Source organism: Xiphophorus couchianus, chromosome 23 (assembly GCF_001444195.1).
Source record: "Xiphophorus couchianus chromosome 23, X_couchianus-1.0, whole genome shotgun sequence".
Taxonomy (NCBI): domain Eukaryota; kingdom Metazoa; phylum Chordata; class Actinopteri; order Cyprinodontiformes; family Poeciliidae; genus Xiphophorus; species Xiphophorus couchianus.
The window spans coordinates 8,148,443-8,170,768 of record NC_040250.1 but is presented as its reverse complement, the minus strand read 5'-3'; the positions used below and the strand labels follow the sequence as shown (position 1 = coordinate 8,170,768).

At 36.7% G+C, this 22,326-nt stretch overlaps 2 protein-coding genes across 4 annotated transcripts; one reads left to right on the top strand and one right to left on the bottom strand.

Moving 5' to 3' along the window:
• Nucleotides 1-1,436: 1,436 nt before the first annotated feature.
• xkrx (XK related X-linked) lies at nt 1,437-21,772 on the bottom strand. Of its 2 annotated transcripts, none has more exons than XM_028009361.1 (3): nt 20,945-21,772; nt 4,002-4,255; nt 1,437-2,420 (listed from the first exon to the last, which is right to left on the bottom strand). In XM_028009361.1, the coding sequence occupies exons 1-3, from the start codon at nt 21,277-21,279 to the stop codon at nt 1,594-1,596; spliced, it is 1,416 nt and encodes a 471-aa protein (XP_027865162.1). In that variant the 5' UTR covers nt 21,280-21,772; the 3' UTR covers nt 1,437-1,593. The 2 variants fall into 2 exon arrangements, with proteins under 2 accessions (XP_027865162.1, XP_027865163.1); XM_028009362.1 differs by lacking the exon at nt 20,945-21,772 and adding an exon at nt 8,231-8,458.
• On the top strand, nt 5,640-9,554 carry LOC114139425 (histone H1-like). Of its 2 annotated transcripts, none has more exons than XM_028009363.1 (2): nt 5,640-7,397; nt 8,371-8,417. In XM_028009363.1, exons 1-2 carry the CDS (start codon nt 6,274-6,276, stop codon nt 8,387-8,389), a joined length of 1,143 nt encoding a protein of 380 aa, XP_027865164.1. In that variant the 5' UTR covers nt 5,640-6,273; the 3' UTR covers nt 8,390-8,417. The 2 variants fall into 2 exon arrangements, with proteins under 2 accessions (XP_027865164.1, XP_027865165.1); XM_028009364.1 differs by lacking the exon at nt 8,371-8,417 and adding an exon at nt 8,836-9,554 and having other exon boundaries at nt 5,646-7,397.
• Nucleotides 21,773-22,326: the final 554 nt, after the last annotated feature.

The following is a 22,326-nucleotide window of genomic DNA, read 5'->3' as shown; positions in this document are numbered from 1 at the left end:
AGAAGCTGAACCAAAAATACGTGGTAAGATTTTATGTTTTTGCAGTGTAGCCTCTAGTGAAAATATTTTAGTACATTTAAAATAAGATAAAGCTAAATTAGAAGTAACCTTTCAGCAATAGGAGCTTGGTTTAAGTAAATAAATTCTTAATATTGATGAAAATTATGAAATATGAAAAATGTAAGTCAAAAAAATTGGAACCAGTACTAAAAAAAAAAAAGAAGAAAAAAATCAACGTTAAGGAATTGACTTAAATAAAAGTCCTTAGTTTAAGTAAACAAATGTATGTCTTATATCATAAGTAATATATTTTTGGTAAAGAAAAGTGTTTTTCTTTTACTAACCATGTTATTTATTAAATTTTGTTGTGTTTTACTGTCATAGTGAAGTGGGTTCAGAAATCTCCAGTGACTTTTTACTCTAAAACAAACTTTGTCCCAGAAATTATCAACAAGTTTGGACAGGATTCACTTAAAAGAAGCTCCTATGTGTTGCCGAAAAGTTACTTGTAAGATAGTTTTGTTTCATTTCAAGTGTACTGCAGAATATGTACTAGAAAATAGACCAAATATGCTTGGTATGATTTTGGTTTTGCAAGGCTGAACTTCAATATTATTCAATTATTTCTAATTCTCTCATAATTCAATATCTTAAAAAATGCAACATAATTTTGAATTGGCATTAGAAAACATTATCTAGTAGAGGTTGAGTTCTTAAATGTTAGTTAAATGTAAGATGTTGTGTTTTTGCAGTGCAGTGGCAGAAACAAGCCTTGTAGTTGCAGAAAAATTGTTTTGTTACACCTTTTCATGAATATTAAGGATTTATTGACTAAAGACAAACTCTTAAATCTCTCTGAAAATTTACAAGCAAGCCAGTTTTGTCTTATTTTTTAGTGTACTAAGAATATTTGCACTAGAAAATAGACCAAAAGTACTTGGTAAGATTTTGTGTTTTTGCAGTGTAGCTTCAAGTGCAAATATTTTAGTCAACTCAAAATAAGACAAAACTAAATTTCAGCAAGAAATAGGAGTTTGTTTTAAGTCAATAGTTCTTTAATATTGATGAAAACGTTCTAGTTTCACTGGCAGATTATTTTACTTATAAATTATATACAAGAAATCATAAATGAAAATAATCTGCCACTGGAACCAGTATTTTTTTCATCAATATTAAGGATTTATTTACTTAAAACAAACCCCAGTATCTTGCTGGAAAGTTACTTTTCAGTTAGTTTTGTTTTATTTCAGGTGTACTAAGATATTTGCAATAGAAACTTGACCAAAAATACTTGGTGTAATTTTGCTTTAACAGTGAACAAACCTGTTTACAAGAAGCGTGGCTGAATTTCAACAATAATCTTCAATAATTCAACATCTAAAAATTGCAACATAATTTTGAATTGGCGTCAGAAAATGATCAAATACCTTTAAGAAGTTGATCTTTAGCGTTATATGTTAGTAAGGTTTGTCTTATTTCAAGTGTAGTAAGTTATTTTCACTAGAAATTGACCCAAAATACTTGATTTGTTTCCAGATTTGCTTAAGCGTCTCGTTTCTCCCAGCATTCCTCCTGTTTTTGGTGTGTTTCCTGTCAGGCTAAAGACTCCCGCTCGCCCAGCGGCCCGGCGCCGTCTGGAGGAAGGCAGTTCTGAGGGTCCAGCAGCTCCAGCGGCTCCTCCTTAAGCATGGTGGCAGCGGTGGAGTAGGAAGGCGGCATGCTGCCCCGCCGGCTCGCGGCCCGGCGCCGGCAGCAGACGCAGTGCAGGCAGTCGTGGACGTTGAACTTGAAGAGGCTCCTGCACGGGTGGCAGAACTGGTAGAAGAGCAGCATGAAGAGAACGGCCACACTGTAGCCGATCAGCAGCTGCACCACCACCAGCGGCGCGCACACGTACTGGTAGAAGTCCGACTTGAAGAAGTACCAGAGTGTGATGAGGACGAAGTTCTCCAGAAAGCGGCCGGAGTAGTAGAGCGCCAGGCGGAGCCAGCTCTGCTTCCGGTCGATGAGCTCCTGGTCTGCCAGGTCGAGCTCCACGGCCGACCAGCAGAACACGTTGATGCAGGCGTACAGCAGTGTGAACATGCACAGCACCACGGCGGTGCCCAGCTTGGAGAGGTTATTCTCCACGCCCTCAGCCAGAGAGCCTCTCCGCGCCCAGAACTCCGCCCACGGCAGGAAGAAGAAGAAGAGCAGGTTGAGCGCGCCCACCAGGATGACCCAGTGGGTCAGGGCGGTGCTAAACAGGACCAGGGTCGTGACCCGGGTGGTGATCTCCAGGGCCCGCCACACCACCATGCACAGGTAGGCGGCGGGCCGCAGCCGCACCTTGATGGAGTCGTAGGTGATCTGGATGGCGAGGACGCTGCAGACCAAAGCGCCATAGGTGATGGAGATGAGGGTGATGATCATCAACGCCACTGCAGAGAGGAGAGAGAGCTTAACACAACTGGAGCGGAATAACCTGGAGTATCACACACACACACACGTTTCTGAAGGGAAATTACAGATAATTTCTATCAGATTATAGCAAATATGAAACTAAATATGGAAACCAGAAGAGATGAATGGATGGATGGATGGACAGATCGATGCAGTAAAGGAAGAAGGACAAATGGAAGAGAGGAAGGACAGACACTGGTTAATAGAGTCTGGAAGCAGAAACTTTTTCCCAAAGCGTTCCAGTTTTCCAGACCTTTAAACATTCCTGAACCAGGTGAGGTTTCCAGCCTCACTGCCGCAGCAGAAACACTGAGATCAAATGTCTTTTGGTTGAACTTGACTAATTTTTCCCTGACTTTCCACTGGAGCAGCATCCAGCTCCGTCTGAACTGGTTCAGATCTTATCAGAAGCTGGTTGACCTCAATCAGCCTCATATAAACTCAGGTGTGTCTGGTTCCCAGCAGGGCATTAGTCACCAAGGCGCACCAAGTACAGGAAGCAAACCACCTGACCTCAGTCCTGTTCTGACTGTAGGGTTTAATTAGAGTTGAATCGAGGCTTTGAAGTAGGATTTAAATGTGTTTATTGGTGTGAATGTTGGGTTGGTTCCAACCATCCATCCAACCCTCCTGTATGCATTCACACTGATGATGACTGAATCAAATAATTCTCATGCGTTTCATGACTAATGATCAATGTTAACTCCTGCTCTGGCGCCACCTTCAGGCCAAAGCGAGGCCTCTCCCAAAAGACTGAGCTCGCTCTCAGTTTCAGGCAATAAAGCTTATGTTTACAAACTGTGAATGAATCATGACATATACTAATATCAGCATGTTTGCAGAACTCAGTCTTACAGCGAAATGTAAATAAAACCAGACATAAACGTATAAGGTTTCTGCAAGTTTTCCCAACACAAATTTAATACTTTTTAAGAACTTTTTGTATAACCATGTGGTCACAAACCGACACTTTTACCACACATCTGGCTAAAAAGCCACATAAAAAACAATTTTCTGTAAAATACTGCAACAATTCCTTCAAAGCCTTGTTTTTTATGCTGTTGTAAAACTACCTTCTGAATGGTGAAAACTACGGTGTTTATTCTGGTAATTGAACGCCACTTTGAATGAAAACCAGTGTTTAATCATTTTCGTCATTGACAAGATAGTTTTACAACTGCATAAAAACTGTGTTTTCAATGTACTTTTGTAGTATTTTGGTGTCTTAAGTCATAAACTGGCGGTTTTTTGTGTGACGTTTTAGCTAAAACGTTTGGTAGAAGTGGCGTTTTATGGCCCATATGGCCTTCCATACAGTGGAAGTGTTTTACGTAACAGTAAAGTCCCGCGAGAAAAACGAAAACTGCGTACAATATGAGATTAAAGTTAAGATTTGTGATTAACGTATTTAATGTCAACTTATTTTTCTTAAATAAACGTATAAAAATACAAATCAGAGATTCAAAATGCCCCAAAATATACTGTACATTTAAGACTCAAAATGTAATTTCTGCAAAAAGAGAAAGCTCTAAAGGAGGGCATAAACCAGCATCTCTTACGTCTGTCAGACAGGATGTACTTCTCCTGGATGGTGGCGTACAGCTGGAGCGTCAGCTGAGGAGTGGAGCCCAGGAAGGCCTGGATGACGGCGGTGCGTTTGAAGGCGTTTCGGTGCGTGGCCAGGGTCCGCTCCGTCTGCCCGATTTCCAGCTCTATCTCTCGGCCCTTCTGCAGGTTGGTTTTCCTGGAAAGGGTGACGTAAGGCTCCTCGTTTTGGCCTGCCTTAAAGTAGATCACCAGCGCCTCGAAACACCTGAAGAATGAGAAGCATCGGGAGGTCAGAGTGTAGTACTGCGTGAGCACCAGCACGGGGCAACATCATATTAAAAGTTACAGGACGGTTTCTTAAGATTACATCATGAAGATCTAAAAACAAAAAACATCTTTAGGGTATGTGATAAAAATGCAGTTAGCCAATTCAAAGCTGTTGATTTTTTAAGAAGTTGAATTATTAGAGAATTATGAATAATTGATATTTGATTTTGAAGCTCAGTCCAGCTTTTTGTAAAGGTTTTCAAAGCAAAAAAAAAAACTCACTATTTGAAACTATTTGGTTTAGTTTCTAATGCAAATATCTTAGTACAGTTGAAATAAGACAAAAGAAGTAACTTTTCAGCAATCTACAGGAGCTTGTTTTAAGTAAATAATTTCTTAATATTGGTGAAAAAGTGCTGAATAAGATATTTTACCACAATAAAAGCAAAATAAGCCTCAGTGAAATGTGTACTTTAAAAAAAAAACAATAATAAGGAATTATTTACGTAAAACAAGCTCCTAAACCTTGCTGAAAATTAGTACACTTCTCTTATTTCGCACAAGAAACTAGACAAAATTACTTGGTAAAGACTTTTTGTTTGTGCAGTGCTTGAGAAAACACCAGCTTCCTCCAGCTGTTCCAGTAGATCAGCTCACAGTTCTGCTTTTTATATCAGCTATTTTTACTTCAACTTCAGCTAATTTATCCTTTTTCAGCTAAGGGTTATTCTAACTAAAATGAAATTATGCTTCTTCCAGTATTTTATTTGTCTTTTATGGAAATCAGTTTGTTTTCAGCTGACAGTCTTACTATTAAATTTCAGCAAGATGAAATTTCTCCAGTGAAAATTAGACTTTCAAAAGGAGTACCAACTTTTAATATGGAGTTAAAGACCTACTGGATGACTAATTTGTTTTTTTAAAATTCACTACTGTGATATAATTTGTCACCGTTATTAACAATATCTTGTGACGTATCGGCATTTTACAGCAGGGACAAGATAAAATAAAATCTAACAAAATTATGTTTTGAAATGTCTCACTAATTTAACAAAAAATTTCAATAACGTATAAAACAAAAGCCAACTTTTAATTCAGTTACACAGCACAATACATCTATAAGTCACTAGGAATAAAAAAATATTCAATGCTTCGAAACAATCAAAACAAATCGTCTTAAATAAATAACCTTCAAATTAAATGATTAAACACAATATCTAAATCTCTAAAAGAAATTCTCACAAAATTTCCTGGCATTTAGCAAATATAAATAATTTTGGTAATTCTAGTTAACCTAAAACAATAAAAGTTTAGTTTAATTTAACTACAAGCTGAGAGAAAAATGTAAAATATCTGCTTTCAACTGTAAATGTTTTCCAAATTTTGCTTTCAATCAAAAGTTAGATTGCACTTCATTACAAAACTGTCCAGTTTTAATTATTTTATATAAAAAATAAAGCACTTTCCAAACCTTGAAATCAAGACATTTCCAATTATTTTAAGAACCCTGATGCAAGTAAAAATATATTTGTTACAAGAAAGTAGCATGTCTGCCAGCTAAAGGTAACTCTGTACTCATCAACGGTGGCTACAGATTTTTCCGTACAGGAAATTAAGTTACACATTTGTCATAACAAAGAGGCCTTTCATTGTAAATCTTGGCCAAACCAAACTTTTCCAGTGAACGCTCCAGCAGAGGGCAGTCGGAGGATAAACGGAGAACGTCTGGGTGTGGCTGCCTTAACGTTTGCAAGGTAAATGCTCTCTGTTTGGTCTCTGGGGTGGGTGTCGCTCATACAGACAAAAAAACTGGTTTTACACAAATATGTGCTCCTGTGCAAGAGGAGAAAAAAGGTTGAATCAAAAGAGGTAAAAAGCAAAAAGAAAAACGCAATAGCCCTCATATTGTGTCAGAAGCAAGTTTTCAGCCTGGACCATTAAAACAACATAAAACAGAAACAAAAAGTGAGTTAAATAAACTTCAACTTAAACTACTGGGAGTTGCGTTTTCAGCTCATGACCTCAGCCCCTCTGCAGATCCTCCCTGCAGCACTAAATCTCACATCGCCGTGCAGGAATGCACCGCCAGACACTGTTGCTTCAGCAAGAATCTTTACACACAGTTTACAGTCACTCACAGCCGAAACTAAACTGGCTGCAAGCAGGAAGATCGCTCAAACTAAACCGGCTGCAAGCAGGAAGATCGCTCAAACTAAACCGGCTGCAAGCAGGAAGATCGATCAAACTAAACCAGCTGCAAGCAGGAATATGGATCAAACTAAACCGGCTGCAAGCAGGAATATGGATCAAACTAAACCGGCTGCAAGCAGGAATATGGATCAAACTAAACCGGCTGCAAGCAGGAATATGGATCAAACTAAACCGGCTGCAAGCAGGAAGATCGCTCAAACTAAACCGGCTGCAAGCAGGAATATGGATCAAACTAAACCGGCTGCAAGCAGGAAGATCGCTCAAACTAAACCGGCTGCAAGCAGGAAGATCGCTCAAACTAAACCGGCTGCAAGCAGGAAGATCGCTCAAACTAAACCGGCTGCAAGCAGGAATATGGATCAAACTAAACCGGCTGCAAGCAGGAATATGGATCAAACTAAACCGGCTGCAAGCAGGAAGATCGCTCAAACTAAACCGGCTGCAAGCAGGAAGATCGATCAAACTAAACCAGCTGCAAGCAGGAATATGGATCAAACTAAACCGGCTGCAAGCAGGAATATGGATCAAACTAAACCGGCTGCAAGCAGGAATATGGATCAAACTAAACCAGCTGCAAGCAGGAATATGGATCAAACTAAACCGGCTGCAAGCAGGAATATGGATCAAACTAAACCGGCTGCAAGCAGGAATATGGATCAAACTAAACCGGCTGCAAGCAGGAATATGGATCAAACTAAACCGGCTGCAAGCAGGAATATGGATCAAGAGTTTTACAGAAAAAACAACCAAAAAAGGACAAAAAACAGGCTAGGCAGACCAATTTCTGAAAATTATTTTGCACTGGAACGGTCTTCAAGCAGCTCACAGACACATTCAGACATGGATTGGTGGTCAGATTTAGCACCAGTGCTTTGCTCAAAGGAACATCGACAATCAGCAGAGGACGAAACAAACTTCTCAACTGCAAGGTGACTATTATTCCCTGTGATGCAACAAAACCTATTTATGACAGATATTCCTATATAAAAACAAGAGTAGAAGCACAAAAAACGCAAAAGCAATTGAATGAAAAGAGTGAAAGAGCAAAAAAAGAGCGAACGAAAGATGCAAAAGAGGAAAAAAGAGAACAAGATAGTGGAAAAAATTAGTGAAAGAAAGAGCAAAAACATGTCAGAAAAATCAAAAGAACGAAAGAGCAAAAATAAGAGAAAACAAAGAGTTGAAGAAAAAAGAGCGAAAAAACTAATGAAAGAGAAGTGAAAAAAGAGCAAAAAAAGCACAAAAGACATCTTTTTCTTAATTTTAACACATTTATATTTCAATTAATATGCAGAGTTTTACATTCTAAGAAACTTTCACATAAACAGAGTTAAAAACTAACCGTCCATCAACCACAGAACAAAAAACATTTTTAAAACACCAGAGAGAAAAACTCTGTCAGGTTATCATTTAAAAACACCACAGAAACTTTTACTCTATTTTTAACCATCAAAATGAACATTGTGTCAACGTTTTCCTCTGCAACATTGTTTATTTAATTTCTTCTACTAAATATAGATGGAAAACATTGCTGATCCTATCAAAAAATTTAATTACATTTACAAGCTTTTTTGTAAAACCTGTACCAAAATAAAAACCACTGAAAAGAAATAAACTCCACATTTTTTATAAACATATTCCAACAACTTTAAGGAAAAACAGTGAAACTCACTTACATTTAGAAAAGTTGTTTCTATTTCCTAACAAAAGCCATAATTCAGTTGTATCATTTTTAATGTGGGATGTAAAACTGATAACTCACTGCAACATGTTGCTCAATCCGGCAACACTGGCTGCTGGTTTCCAATAAACATCCAATCCCATCAGATATTTATGGATAAACTGTAATCTGAAGCTGAAGTCCTGCTCTCCAGATTAACCAATCTGTGTTCGTCTTCCCAGAAATGATAAATTATTATGAAAGAAGCAAAAGAAGCAAGATAAAGAAAAAGAACGAAAGTCAGGAGTGACAAAAAAACAAGATAAAGATAACAGAAAAGAAAAAGCAACAGAAAGAGCCAAAGGAAAAAAAGAAAGAACAAAAGAAAGAGCAAAACAAAAATAGAAAGAAAGCAAAAGACACAGAGCAAAAGAAAGACAGAAAGAGAAAAAGAAAGAGCAACAGAAAGAGTGAAAATAAGATAAAGACAGAGAGCAAAGGAAAGAAGGAAGGAAAAGAAACAGACGAGACAGAAGAATGAAAAAATGCAAAAAAGAAAAGAAGGTACAGAGAAAGAAAGAAGTATGTAAGAAATGAAGAAAGGAAAAGAGGGAGAAAGAAATAAACAAAGGGCGAGAGGAAAGCAGGAAGAAAGAACGACAACATGTGGAATTACAAATATTTTCCTTCCTTATTTGGTTTTCCAGACTTTTCCACTGGACTAAAACCAGAAACCCAGCAGGCCGTCCATTTTTATATTCTGTGAGCAGAAACCTGCGGGACTCGGTGTGGCAGCGAAGGCAACGCAGCGAAGGCAACGCAGCGAAGGCAACGCAACGAAGGCAACACAGCGAAGGCAACGCAGCGAAGGCAACGCAGCGGCAGACGAGTGGATTAGTCAGAATAAATGTGCTGATTTTTAAAGCGCCGCTGAATCGATTTATAAACAGAAACGTGGGCCGCTGCTCTTCATTTGCAACTTTTCACATGCAGTCTGTTCCCATCTGTGACTGAAACAGACCAGAGAAGAAGAAGAAGCTCAAACACAACAAATGTCCTCCAATGTTAAAGGAAACAGCAGTTTTATTTCAGCAGCTCTAAACTGCAAAAACACAAAACATTACCAAGGATTTTTAGTCAACGTTTAGTGTAAAGATCTCAGTGCATTTGAAATAAGACAAAAATAACTTACATGTAACTTTTCAGCAAAACATAGAATACTGTTATAAGTAAATAATTACCTAATATTAATTTTTAAAAAGTGCTAGACATAAGTGAAGTAGATTGGAACAAGACAACAGAGTTTACAACAGAATATTAAGGACGAGTTAAGAAAAGAAAATAATAAAATTAGAATAATAAAGTCACATAATGGGGAAAAAAATTAAATAATGTGAGAACAGACATAAATTTTTACTTTATTCTCAAAATATAATTTTCTTCTCATATTATGGCTATTCTCATTTTATGTTTATTTTAGTACAACTTTATTCTTGAAATTTGACTATTGGGATATTATGACTTTATTCTGATATTATTGTGATTTTATTCTGATATTATTGTGACTTTATTCTCTTAATATTATGACTTTATTCTGATATTATTGTGACTTTATTCTGATATTATTGTGACTTTATTCTCTTAATATTATGGCTTTATTCTGATATTATTGTGGCTTTATTCTGATATTATTGTGGCTTTATTCTGATATTATTGTGACTTTATTCTGATATTATTGTGACTTTATTCTGATATTATTGTGACTTTATTCTCTTAATATTGTGGCTTTATTCTGATATTATTGTGGCTTTATTCTGATATTATTGTGGCTTTATTCTGATATTATTGTGACTTTATTCTGATATTATTGTGACTTTATTCTGATATTATTGTGACTTTATTCTCTTAATATTATGGCTTTATTCTGATATTATTGTGACTTTATTCTGATATTATTGTGACTTTATTCTGATATTATTGTGACTTTATTCTGATATTATTGTGACTTTATTCTCTTAATATTATGACTTTATTCTGATATTATTGTGGCTTTATTCTGATATTATTGTGACTTTATTCTGATATTATTGTGACTTTATTCTGATATTATTGTGACTTTATTCTCTTAATATTATGACTTTATTCTGATATTATTGTGACTTTATTCTGATATTATTGTGACTTTATTCTCTTAATATTGTGGCTTTATTCTGATATTATTGTGGCTTTATTCTGATATTATTGTGGCTTTATTCTGATATTATTGTGACTTTATTCTGATATTATTGTGACTTTATTCTGATATTATTGTGACTTTATTCTCTTAATATTATGGCTTTATTCTGATATTATTGTGACTTTATTCTGATATTATTGTGACTTTATTCTCTTAATATTATGGCTTTATTCTGATATTATTGTGACTTTATTCTGATATTATTGTGACTTTATTCTGATATTATTGTGACTTTATTCTCTTAATATTATGACTTTATTCTGATATTATTGTGACTTTATTCTGATAATATTGTGACTTTATTCTCTTAATATTATGGCTTTATTCTGATATTATTGTGACTTTATTCTGATATTATTGTGACTTTATTCTCTTAATATTATGACTTTATTCTCTTAATATTATGGCTTTATTCTGATATTATTATGGCTTTATCCTGGTATTAGTTTTAATTTATTCTATTTATTTATTATGTTTTTTAAATTCTGGCAATATGACTTTATTCTCCTATGAGTTTATCCTCAAAATATTATGACTTTATTCTCGTGATACTATTTTATTTATGTAATTTTATTTTTATTTATTTATTATAGTATGGCCTTAATGCTCAGGTTGTAGATTTGAACTTCTAATATAGAAAGAAATTTCTTGTTCCAGTGGCAGATTATTTCACTAACTACATTTTCTTCAAAATTAAGGAATTAACTTAAAACAAGCTCCTAATTCTTTCCTTAAAGTTACTTGTAAATTATATTTGTCTTATTTCAAGTGTGCCAAGATATTTTCAGTAGAAACTAGACCAAAAATACTTTGTGTTTTTGCAGTGCAGCGCGATCATCCTGTTTCTGTTCTCCTCAGATTTCGCCATCAGGCTCACTGACACTCAGATGACAAACTGCGTGCTGAGACTAGCTTGAGCTCACTGTAATTATGTCTCAAGATGTAATTTACTGAGAAAAAAGAAGAACAAGTCAGAGCAGGATTTACCCACCCACAAGATCCGATTTCAGATCAACAGCAACAGTAAAGTCGTTTATTTAAATTCCCATTGGTTGCCATCTTGGTTCCCCCAAGGCTTATGCTGCCCAATGTATAGCTGTATCTGGTTACTATCTGTAAACATTATGAGCTGAAACTCCTTGTTTGATAGCAGATATGGTGTGTTTGTCTGAGCAGCCACAAGCAGTCAGGAGTTGCACCATCCCAGAGTCACACAGGAAGCCTCCCATCAGGGCCCCGAACTGCAGCAGAGGCGATTTTAATCGAGCAGAAGGGCCAGATCGCAGCGCACCGTTATCTTAACACGGGTTTCCTGAACTGAAAGTGCTAAAGCTGTGCTCAAACAGAGCAGAGCGGCACAGACGGAAAGCTGCTTTGTGTTAGAGCGGTTTTAAAATCGCTGCCAAGGACAAAGCGCTCATGAAGAGGGAAGAGGAGTGCAGGAAAGAGAAGAAGAGTGCACACCCAGCAGATGCACCTGTGCTGGATTTTAGACACACACATTTTTCCAGACTCATATTTTCATTAGACGTTCACTTATCAAGAATAAATCCTACAGAACTAATAAAGTCTGAATTTAAGAGTCATGGACTTTAAAAATTTCCCCCAAGAATTTTTAAAATTGAAAGAACAGGATATGATTGGTTGGTCGGATGGATGGATGGTTGGATGATAAAATGGATGGATGATGAGAAGGATAGTAAACAGATGGTGGACGGATGATAGAATGGATGGATAAATGGGTGGATGGATGAAAGATCAACCTTCAGCCTGATTTTATTGTTTGTATCAAGTTTCAATCTGATCAATAATCAATAATCAGTGTAAACACAAAGACGTTAATTTCTGCCAATCTGGTGCAGGATGAACAATTTGAATCCTGATAAATCCTGATCAACTGATCGCTGCTCATCACCTGCAGCTCCAGATATTTTAATAATCAATAAACATTCAGCTGCAAACGCCGCTACCACGCAGGCTAAACGCCGCCGCCACGCAGGCTAAACGCCGCCGCCACGCATGCTAAATGCCACAGCCGTCAGGAGGTCCATGCAGCTTTATCTCCAACGTGTAAATGAATGACTGTGAACTTTGGGCCGAACCGTCTCTGGCCCGACTCCAGTGGGAACCGTAAGCCTGCAGCCCATGTTTTCCCTCAAATGGATATCAATCAAAAATACAGAGTCAGGAAATATTTCTGCTTGTTGTCACAAAGTCCAAACTCACATTTCTCCCTTTCAAAGCTCAGATCACTAACAGAGCAAAGCAAAGCTCTTTAAAAATAAAAACGCGTCTTAAATCTAAATTGAAACGTAAATTCAGCTCGCAGGTTGAACTCTTCGCCTCGTTTTAACGACTACGCCCAACAGCACCGTAAATTCACTGCATTGATGTAAATTAATCTGTTGACAAACCAAAGTTCAGAAAGTGGAGCAGATTTTCTTCCTATGTGAGTCATGCAGCCGCAGAAACAGGTAGAGCCACTTACATGATTGTCCTCTGTCATGAAGCAAAACATAAACAGCTAGAAAAATAAAACGGTTTAGCATTTTTCTAACCAAGCATGCAAAAATATCAGATGCAATAAAAGAGCAAACAAAAAATGCTAACATAATCTAATCACTTTGATTTCGTTTTTAAAAGACAGAACAATCAGCTTTCAGTCCTGTGTATTCTGATACAGCTAAATAAATCTTGTGAAATTTAATGAGAGAATCAGCCAATAGGTTTGTGATCATTTTGGAGGAGCTCAGTTTGATTTGCTGCGTGTTGACAAAATGCAACGCTAGCATATCTGTACGGTTAAGTTCACACAGCAGGTGAATGTGACCCAAATCGTTTTATTTTGCCCATAAAAAATGAAATAAATAAAAAAATACCCCAATGTGTGAATCACGGCTCTCACAAGCGTCTTTTCACAGTTTTATAGTAAAGTTAATATCAGTCAATAGACAATTACAGAGTCGTTTTTTGTTTTAATTATCTGAAATACTGAAACTAAAAGGTCAGTGACCTGAACTTTCCTGTTTTATCCACAGTTTTCACTCTATGCCGTTTTTTTAAAAATTTTATTTTAAAGCAGGTATAAGGCAAACTGTGTCAGCTACTTAGCAGGTCGTTGCTGGGTAACCAAAGAATGAGCGAGTTGCTAGGTAACCAAAGAGTGAGAGAGTTGCTAGGTAACCAAAGAGTGAGAGAGTCAGTTGACTCCACCAAACATATTCAGCTGGTTGTGGAAGGTTAAACCAGAATCATTTTTATTGCCATTGCCAGTAATGAAGTTCACAGGATAAGATATTGTTTTGATGTAATGACACAAAAATAAAGAAATAAAATCTGAATATGAAAAAGAAAAATAGGTGTGCATGTCCAGAGTAGCAGGTGGATGAAGTGGCTGTGTTGAGCTACAAATAGTTGGTCTGGAAAATACAGCATTCAAATAGATTTTTTTTTGTGTGATTTTAAAAATTTTTTTTACATTAATTTCACAAACAAGCACTGAATTATGAAGAATATCAAACATTCTGCTGTTTTGTTGCCATATGTGTCACTGGTTGAGCAGCTAGTTATTGGTTTATTGTCCGACCCTACAGAAACGGCAGTTTTTAAACCGTTGTGCTTTCGTTTACCAGCTTTGTTTGTCTCGTTATGATTTTGTGACAAAACCGTTGGCTCTCATCGGTGAATAAACATTAAAATCGATCCATAAATGGCTTCGTCCATTATTACTTCTGGAAACAATGTGCCGCTGTGGCATCAAAGTTCTTCTTCTGTGCATTTTGGAGTCGCTTTTGGGTTGATACACGACACAGACCTCTAATTGTGGTCACATCATTCAGTAGTATCAACAAACATCAAGAAAAAAATTGAGTATCAAGACTTGCTGTGTGAACCTAGCTTAAGACATGGTGGTGGAAGCATCATGCTGTGGGGATGCTGTCCCCCAGTAAGAGACAAACAATTGAGAATGGGGTAGAAGTTCACCTTAGCAGACAACCATAGCTGTAATAGAACAGCTTAGGTGAAAGTATACTCATGTGTTTGAATGGCCTAGTCAAAATCTGGAGCTAAATCAAATTGAGAATCTGTGGGAAATGTTCATGTTTTCACATTAACTGGGCTAAGAAAGTGCAATAAATTCAATCCAAAATACTTCCAGCTGTGCAGTGAAAGGTGGTTGTAGAAAAATATTTACCGTATATTTTGGACTAAAAGTTGCTCCAGATTACGAGTTGCACCATAAAGAGGAAAAACACATAAAACAAGTCATGTTCATTTATAAATTATTAATCATGAGTGGGATCATGTTAATTATATGATCCGGTGACATGTCAAGCAGAACAATGAAAAAAGTGTGAATATATTCTAGAAAATACGGTACTTTTTTAAATTTTATGTGGAAAAAAAGGTAAAAATGTAACATTCATTTCACAAACAAGCACTGCATTATGCAGAATTTCAAACATTTTTAAGTAAAACAAGTTAACATTACTTTGAAGGCACTGCTTTAGCTTCCATACCATCATCCTCTCTGTTCAAAAGGCCAAATTATTTTGTAACCGAGGGAAAGGTGTGGCAGCACAGCAACACGTGTGGGAGGGGCACCTCTGTGTTACTCTTTGCTCCACACAGGAGGACTTTTCGGACTTTAATCTGCAGAAATGGTTTGACAGAAACCTTGATCTTGGTGACTAACTCATTCTAAATCATGACTCAGCATGAAAATCATGTGGACATTACCGTATCATGCCATTAGGCAAACACAACCTCAGACAAATGACAACCCATGATCCGCTCCAAACTGAAAAATAAAAACAGAAATAAAATGCAGAAGCAGTCGGAAAAAACGGTGCCCTTTACTACTACTATTTACACAGAAATTCAGAGTGTAAGCAGCTGCTGCGTTTCTGAAATAAAAGCACCACGTTAGCTGTTCAGCAGCAAGTGTAAACCCTGAAAAAGCAGAAGCTGTGGCAGTTTGCTGAGCTGAATGCTTCATGCAAGTGGGCATACAGCGAAAGCAACTAGTTCTGATCGCAGAAGAGCGGCTGTTTCTGCATTTTTGGTTTGGTACGGTTTAAAAAGGTTACTTTCAAAACATTTGGATGCCACAAGAAAGAGATTCCCCAGGTATGAACTCATTAGTAACAGTTGTGGATGTTCCCAAAAGTGGATTAACCGGAAAGTTCGACCCCAGGTCAGAGCGCACGCAGCTCATACTCTGCAAAAACAACAAATCTTACCAAGTATTTCTCTAGCTTCTAGTGCAAATATCTTACTGCAACTAAAATAAAACAAAACTCATTTACAAGTAACTTTTCAGCAAACTACAGGAGCTTGTTTTAAGTAAATAAGTCCTTAGTATTTATGGAAATAGAATATTTCCACTGGCAGATCATGTATAACAAGAGAAGAATGTCTTGCTTGTCTTATTTCGAGTGTACTAACATCTTTACACTAGAAACTAGACTAAAATACTTGGTAATATTTTCTGCTTTTGAAGTAGTTTCTAGTGAAAATATTTTAGTACACTTGAAATAAGACAAAACTTAGTTAGCAACATGTAGGTTTTTTTTAAGTCAGCAAGTCCTTAATATTTAATTTTAAAAGTACCAGATCCACTAGCATTTTATTCCACTTGTAACAAAGACATTTTTCTACGTATTAATGGCAACCTCTTAAATCTTAATTTCTTAACCAGTATTAATGAATAATTACTTTAAAACAACCTCCAATAGTTAGATTTGTCTTATTTCAAGTGTGCTAAGATAATTGCACAAGAAACTAAAAGTGTAGAAAATACAAAACATCCCACTTGTCACTCCTAGATGTTAAAGTTCAAAGCAGTAAAACAAGGAAAAGGGATGAACAAGTCTGGTTTGATTTGACAGATTGCAAAGAAGAAGAAATGGTATTACAAAACGGGTTTGGACTGCAAAATTTAATCTGAACAAACCATGAAATTTTAAGATGTTTTAAGACTTTCAGTCCGTCTATGTCACAAAATCCAAACAAAATACATCAATGTTTGTGACTGTAATGTCACAAAATGTGAAAAATGTAAAACTATTCATATCATGACAGGCAGCATTAGGATGAGAAATGAGGCCATGTGTCAAACAGCTGAGACTTCACTGGAACCAGACCAAAACCAGCAAACATAAAACAGACTGAAGAGAAGAAACGTTTTCCAGTTTTCAGTCAAAATTCAGATCTAAAGCTCCCAGAAGCCAAAACTATGAGCATAAAATTCTCAAAAGACAATAGGTTTAATATAATACATGCTTATCTAAACTAAAAATGAGTGAACAATGAAATGGTTACAGTGAAAAAATTTTTTATTTATGCCAACAGCTAACGATTATTTTAGTAATCGAGTATTCTATAAATTATTCTGATTATTAATCGGACAAAAACATTGAAACATTCATCAGGTTTTTCATTTAGACACTTAAGCCTTTTTATACAATGTTAGAAATGCATCAGATCCAAATAAACAAATAAATTTCCTTTTTAAATAGGGAAAAATAAACTGACTGAAATGCAGTACGATTAACCACTTGTGGCTAAGGATCCATTTGCAGCTAAAGAAAATATTTTACATCAACATGTGAAAAGCTCAGGCTTTTCTGCTTGATTTAACATCAACACATTCATTTTGCTGTCCAATTAGGGCAGGCGTAACAATTTTTTTTTACAGAATTTGAACCAGCCAAAACGTTGTCACTTGAGTTCTAGGTGGAAAATATTTACAAACAAATCAGGTTTTTCATCTTAAATTCAAAACGTACCTATTTTCTGAACAGTTTTGGCCAAATTACTGCTCTGAGTGAGTTGTTCTTTCAGCAAATGGCCCGTTTTTGAGTTTTTATTCTCCACTTTACTAAATCTGTTGACAATTATTAAGCATGTCATAATAACAAATTTTGCTGGTCGATAAATCATCCCAGAAGTTATTGTGATAAACAATTATAATGTTGTTTTGAGACCATTGCCAAGTAATGAAATAGTAATGGCATAATAATGCAACCGCACCATCTCAAAGATCAATAAACCTTAATTTCTAACTAATATTTAAGTCTGTAACTGGAAAATAGTTTAAATATTTAAAACAGAACAGAAACAACAAACAAAATGGACACTGAATTCTCTGTAAACAAAAAACTGTTGTCATCCAGTTTTTTGATAGAAAGAGACGCAAGAAAAGCAATCATTCAATTGGAAATTATTGATCTCATTTTAATTGATCATGTAGTTAATTGATTTATTGCTTACTGCAACAGACTTAACGATCATTTCAATAATCGATTAATCATGATTAATCGTTTCGGCCTTATTTTTATTACTCCAGAGAACATTGTTCAACAAAATCTTAAATCATGTAACTTTAGTATCGACATACAGCTAACCCGATCCAGACAGCTGTCTATATCAGGAATGGCCAAAGTGTGGCTTGGGGGCCATTTGAGGCCCTTTGGATGATTTTGTTTGGTCACTTGCCTCCACAAGCACAAAACAGATGAAAATAAATGTGTTGTTCTTATTGGCCCAGTTTTATTTATCAGCCAATAGCGATGCTGGTGCCAATATATTTTTCATCTCTAGTTTATTTAGTATATTACTGAAGAAATAAAAAAAATACATGTCTCAAGTAATGCATTTTTACAGTTTTAATTATGTAAAGATACTGTATTGAGCTTTTGAATTCTCTCAACATGACAGTTTTGGCCCTAATTCCCAAAGGTTTGGACGCCCCTGGACAGAAATATGTGGGTTGTACACATGAAGGACATCTTACTGGGACACAGAGGAGCTATGTAGGTTACTCTGTCAAAAAAGAGGCTGCACAGCCTTTAATTCAGACCATCATGAACCGTTAACCCCATAATTTTCTTAATGCAGGATGCTCGGTGTTGTTGTAGATTTGTTTTCAGAGCCGCTGCAGCCCATCTGGTTTGTTATCTGCTGCAGGAACAATGGCTCACAGGAAGTTATTATGATGATGGATCATTAAAAAACAAAACTTCAGCAGCATCCTGTCAGGTCTTTAAGATGACCCTGCCGGGCCGTAATGCTCTCTACATCCACTCGTCTCCCATTAACCTCCATGATACGCTAATGGAAAGTGGAAGCTGTCCAGTGAGGACAACAGGATGCTCCCTCAAACTCTCAATTTATTGTAGAAATGTAGCAATGCTACTAAAATTACTAGCAGCAGTATAAGTAGTCTGAAGAATAAATAGCATGAGCTACATTTTGCTTCATTAAACCAATTTTTAAAGGTGATCCATTGTGCTTCCTAGAACAGAGCAGTACAAATCGTGTTATTTACATTTTTTTCACAAAATTATTCTTAGATAATGAGATTTTACTCTGGTCAGTTCTGTTTTTGGGTCTCTTGCCACTTTAAATCCAGATAAGGTGCTGCTGGCCACGCCCCAAATTCAACATTTACACTCATGAGAAAATGGCTGCAAACAGATGTACAACCCGTACATCTTTGAGAAGCATAATTAGAGCCTCATGCACAACCAACAAAAATGTAGAAAGTGATTTCTTAATTTTAAGTCAACAACAAAACTCTTGGCTTTTCCAGCAGCCATTGTACAGTGCATACAGAGGTCAAACCAGCTGACCAAACGTGTTGAAGCTCTGCTTGGGTCAGAGGCTTCTTCAGATTCGTTCCCACACATTTGCTGTATCCTCTACATGATCTATGGCAAACTGAAGATATTACTTTTTATGGGTTTATTATTGACATTCTCTTGGAGTGAATGAAAATTTGTCTTGTCAGCAAATTCAAGCTATGGCTTTCTTTATTTCCACTTCATATTTAGGAACTAATTTGTGTTTTTCTGTCACCTACATCTCAGGGAAAAAAAGCACATTGAGGTTTGTGCCATATGTTGAAATGCAAATAGTTTCACCAGACACTTTACATGGATCCTGGCAAATGCTTTTAGATTGTCTTTGCAAATAATTTTTGGAAAAATCCAATCATGATAAAAATGTCAAATTAACAAAACAAAGCAAGGCAAATCAGACGTGTAAAAGCCCCCAGCTGCTCATCTAATTGGGAAACCAGCACAGATTCGGTTTGAGGTTAAACCATCCAGTGAACACATCATTCCTGTTTTCTGTTTATTTGATTCACAATGTGGTTATTCTGTTCTGTTCAAATCTGTTCACAAATTATTTTAAATCTTTTTTCTGGTTGTTTTGAAAAAAACATTATATTTAACATTTTTAATCATTTATTAAACGATTAATTGCTTTATGAAATGATTAATTGAGTTAATTATAATGAATTGATTGAAATAATCAACAAATTTAGTAGTTGATTTATTGTTAACTGGGGAATACAGACGCAAAAAGGTCATTTGATTATATGTTCATTTGCATACTTAAATATATTTCTACCATTCCATAAAAGGGCTTGTGACAATTTTCTTTATCCAATTAATTGATTAGTTGTCAGAATTATCGATTACTAAAATAACTGTTAGCTGCAGCCCTACTCTCTATTATTTTATATATGTTTTATTTTGGTTATTTTTCAAATTTCCTGAGCTATAGGAAGTTTGAAATATCATATAGTGATATAGAGATAAGATAAGTGACTCTTTGGGCGACTAAGTACATTTGTTGTTCAAAAAGTAAAAAAATAAACAGATTAACCAGCAGATGCAATTTCAAAGTTTGCATATTAATTATTATTTGTTTATTTGTATCTTAATACCATTCTAATCTGGTATACAAAGGGTTAAAGGGTACATGAAAATTTGCAGAATGTGTCTGTTTTTTTTAAATCCAATTAATTGATTAGTTGTCAGGAAAGTTGTTAGTTGCAGTTACAAATTCATATACATTGTACACACACTTTAAGGGGACTTTTGAAGAGTAAATTCCTGTTACTTTAAAGTCTGGTTTGGCTGAGCTCAGATTAGTGACTCTCTGGGGGACTAATGCAAGTTTGTTGTTAAAAAAGTAAAAAAAAAACAACAAACAAACAAAAACAGGATAACCAGCAGATACATGTTCAATGTTTGCATTATTCTAGAATTACAACGTTCAGAGAGGCAGCACATTGGAGTACATCTATACTTTCATAGAGATTTTTTTTCTTTTTCAAAATTTTATTCCTCCCTTTCTGGGGGAAATATTACGTTTGGTTGGAAACCGCTCCTTCTTGTTTTGGATTCTGGGTAGTTGGACAGATTTTTGTCAACATTTTTCATATTTTGCTGTTTTGGTGTGAAGTGTAACCATAGAAACAGGGTGGTTTACAACAGGAAGCAGCTGATTAACATCGGAAAAGCTGAAATACTTTGGGAATCAATGAAGTATTTTGAATTTGAATTTTTTAATGCTCATTTGTGTATTTGCTTCAGTGATTAAACAGAAAATCTGCAGAATAAACCAATTTTTCATCAGATTAATCGATTATTGTCAGAATAAATTAGTAACAGATTAGTGGGTCTGGGCGACTAATGCAAGTTCGTTATTGTAAAAGTTTAAAACCCAGAACAACCAGCAGACGCATCATGTTCAGCGTTTTAAAGAACAGCCCCGTTTCCCACCTGATGACCGGTCCAAGCTGCAGCAGGTGCAGGAACAGAACCAGCGGCCGGTCCCGACCCAGGTCCCTGTGGATGAAGGTCAGGGTCAGCTGGATGAGCACAGCGGGAACCAGCATGAAGGTGATGGTGAAGCTCATCCAGATCACGTCGTTGGACTTGTGGTAACTTTTGCAGAGGATGCAGGCGGTGATGAACTCTGCGCAGTAGAGCATGGTTGTCCACACCACGCTGAGTGGGGGGTTCACCCGGCGGCGGGAGGTCTCCACTATGAGCCCGTACTCCTCCGGGGAGGAGCACCGCTCCATGTCCGTGATCTCGCTGCCCTGCTCCTCCATGGCCACCTCACATATATCGGTATCAGTAGGTTTGCAGCAATGAATCACAGGTAAATTGAACTACGCTGCAAAAACATCACTTTTGCGGGATATCCCTTTAATGCGCCGTCGCTCCCAACTTTCCACCAAGTCGATCATGGCAGGTGTCTCATTGTGTCCCGTTCCACGGTTCGGCTGGCTCACAAACAGTCCGCCCCCAGTAGGGTTTGATTTACCGTCGAAGAAAGCGGGGAAAACGCCTCTTCTCCCGGATCAGCTCTCTCTCTCCGCATGGGCAGCGTCCAGCAGTTCAAGAAAGTTCAGCCCACGACGCGTACAGTCGAGCTAAAGCCACAGAAACTTCCACGCCGGTGACCGCGACCCACAGACACACAGAGAGAGCCCCAGCCCACCGGGTTGTGGGTGTTTCTCACACCGCATTGTTGCTGCTCAGCTGGGCTGCGTGTTTTTACTGTTAATTCATCTGCTGCGTCAAGTCAACCGTAATGGCGGAGGCAGAGCGGAAATACAACCTCCTTTCAAAATAAAACAGAAATCAACCCAGATTTATTGAAATTAAAAGGACATGTAAATAATTTAATTAAAAACTAGTGAATTACAACGGAAATAAAATATTTGATAAAATTAAGCCGTTTACAACCTGACGCTGGGTCAGCATAATTTAAGACCGGCGTAACACGTCCTTAGTTTCGAGAGTGCCGTCCATGGTGTTTGCCAAGTCCTACCGCCATTTTTTGTGCCTCATTTCATGAGGCAAATCTATTTATTTTTATGTTTATTTGATAGGGACATATACAAAAACATGGATCAAAAACTTCGCAACATCAGTTTCTAGGAGGACCTTTAACTGTTGATTAAAACGTCTGAACACGAATTTCTCTTTCCAGATTATGTTTCTCTGATAGGTCGACCATTCTTCCATTTTTTTCTATACCCGTCCAAACGCAAAAGCTTTGCACTTTATTTAAACGGAAAACTCCTCCCTCAGCGGCTGTCATCACTTTGACCCAAGTTGTTCTCCGGCGAACGGTTAAGGAGCGGACACTT

What these genes read in the sequence shown, in the direction of transcription:
- LOC114139425 (XM_028009363.1), top strand. Translation starts at nt 6,274, where the DNA reads ATGACCTCAGCCCCTCTGCAGATCCTCCCTGCAGCACTAAATCTCACA.
- xkrx (XM_028009361.1), bottom strand. Translation starts at nt 21,279, where the DNA reads ATGGAGGAGCAGGGCAGCGAGATCACGGACATGGAGCGGTGCTCCTCC. An exon ending in CAGCTTGGACCGGTCATCAG is followed by an intron (nt 4,256 to 20,944) that starts GTGGGAAACGGG and finishes CTCATTCTTCAG; the next exon opens with GTGTTTCGAGGCGCTGGTGA. An exon ending in GTACATCCTGTCTGACAGAC is followed by an intron (nt 2,421 to 4,001) that starts GTAAGAGATGCT and finishes TCCTCTCTGCAG; the next exon opens with TGGCGTTGATGATCATCACC.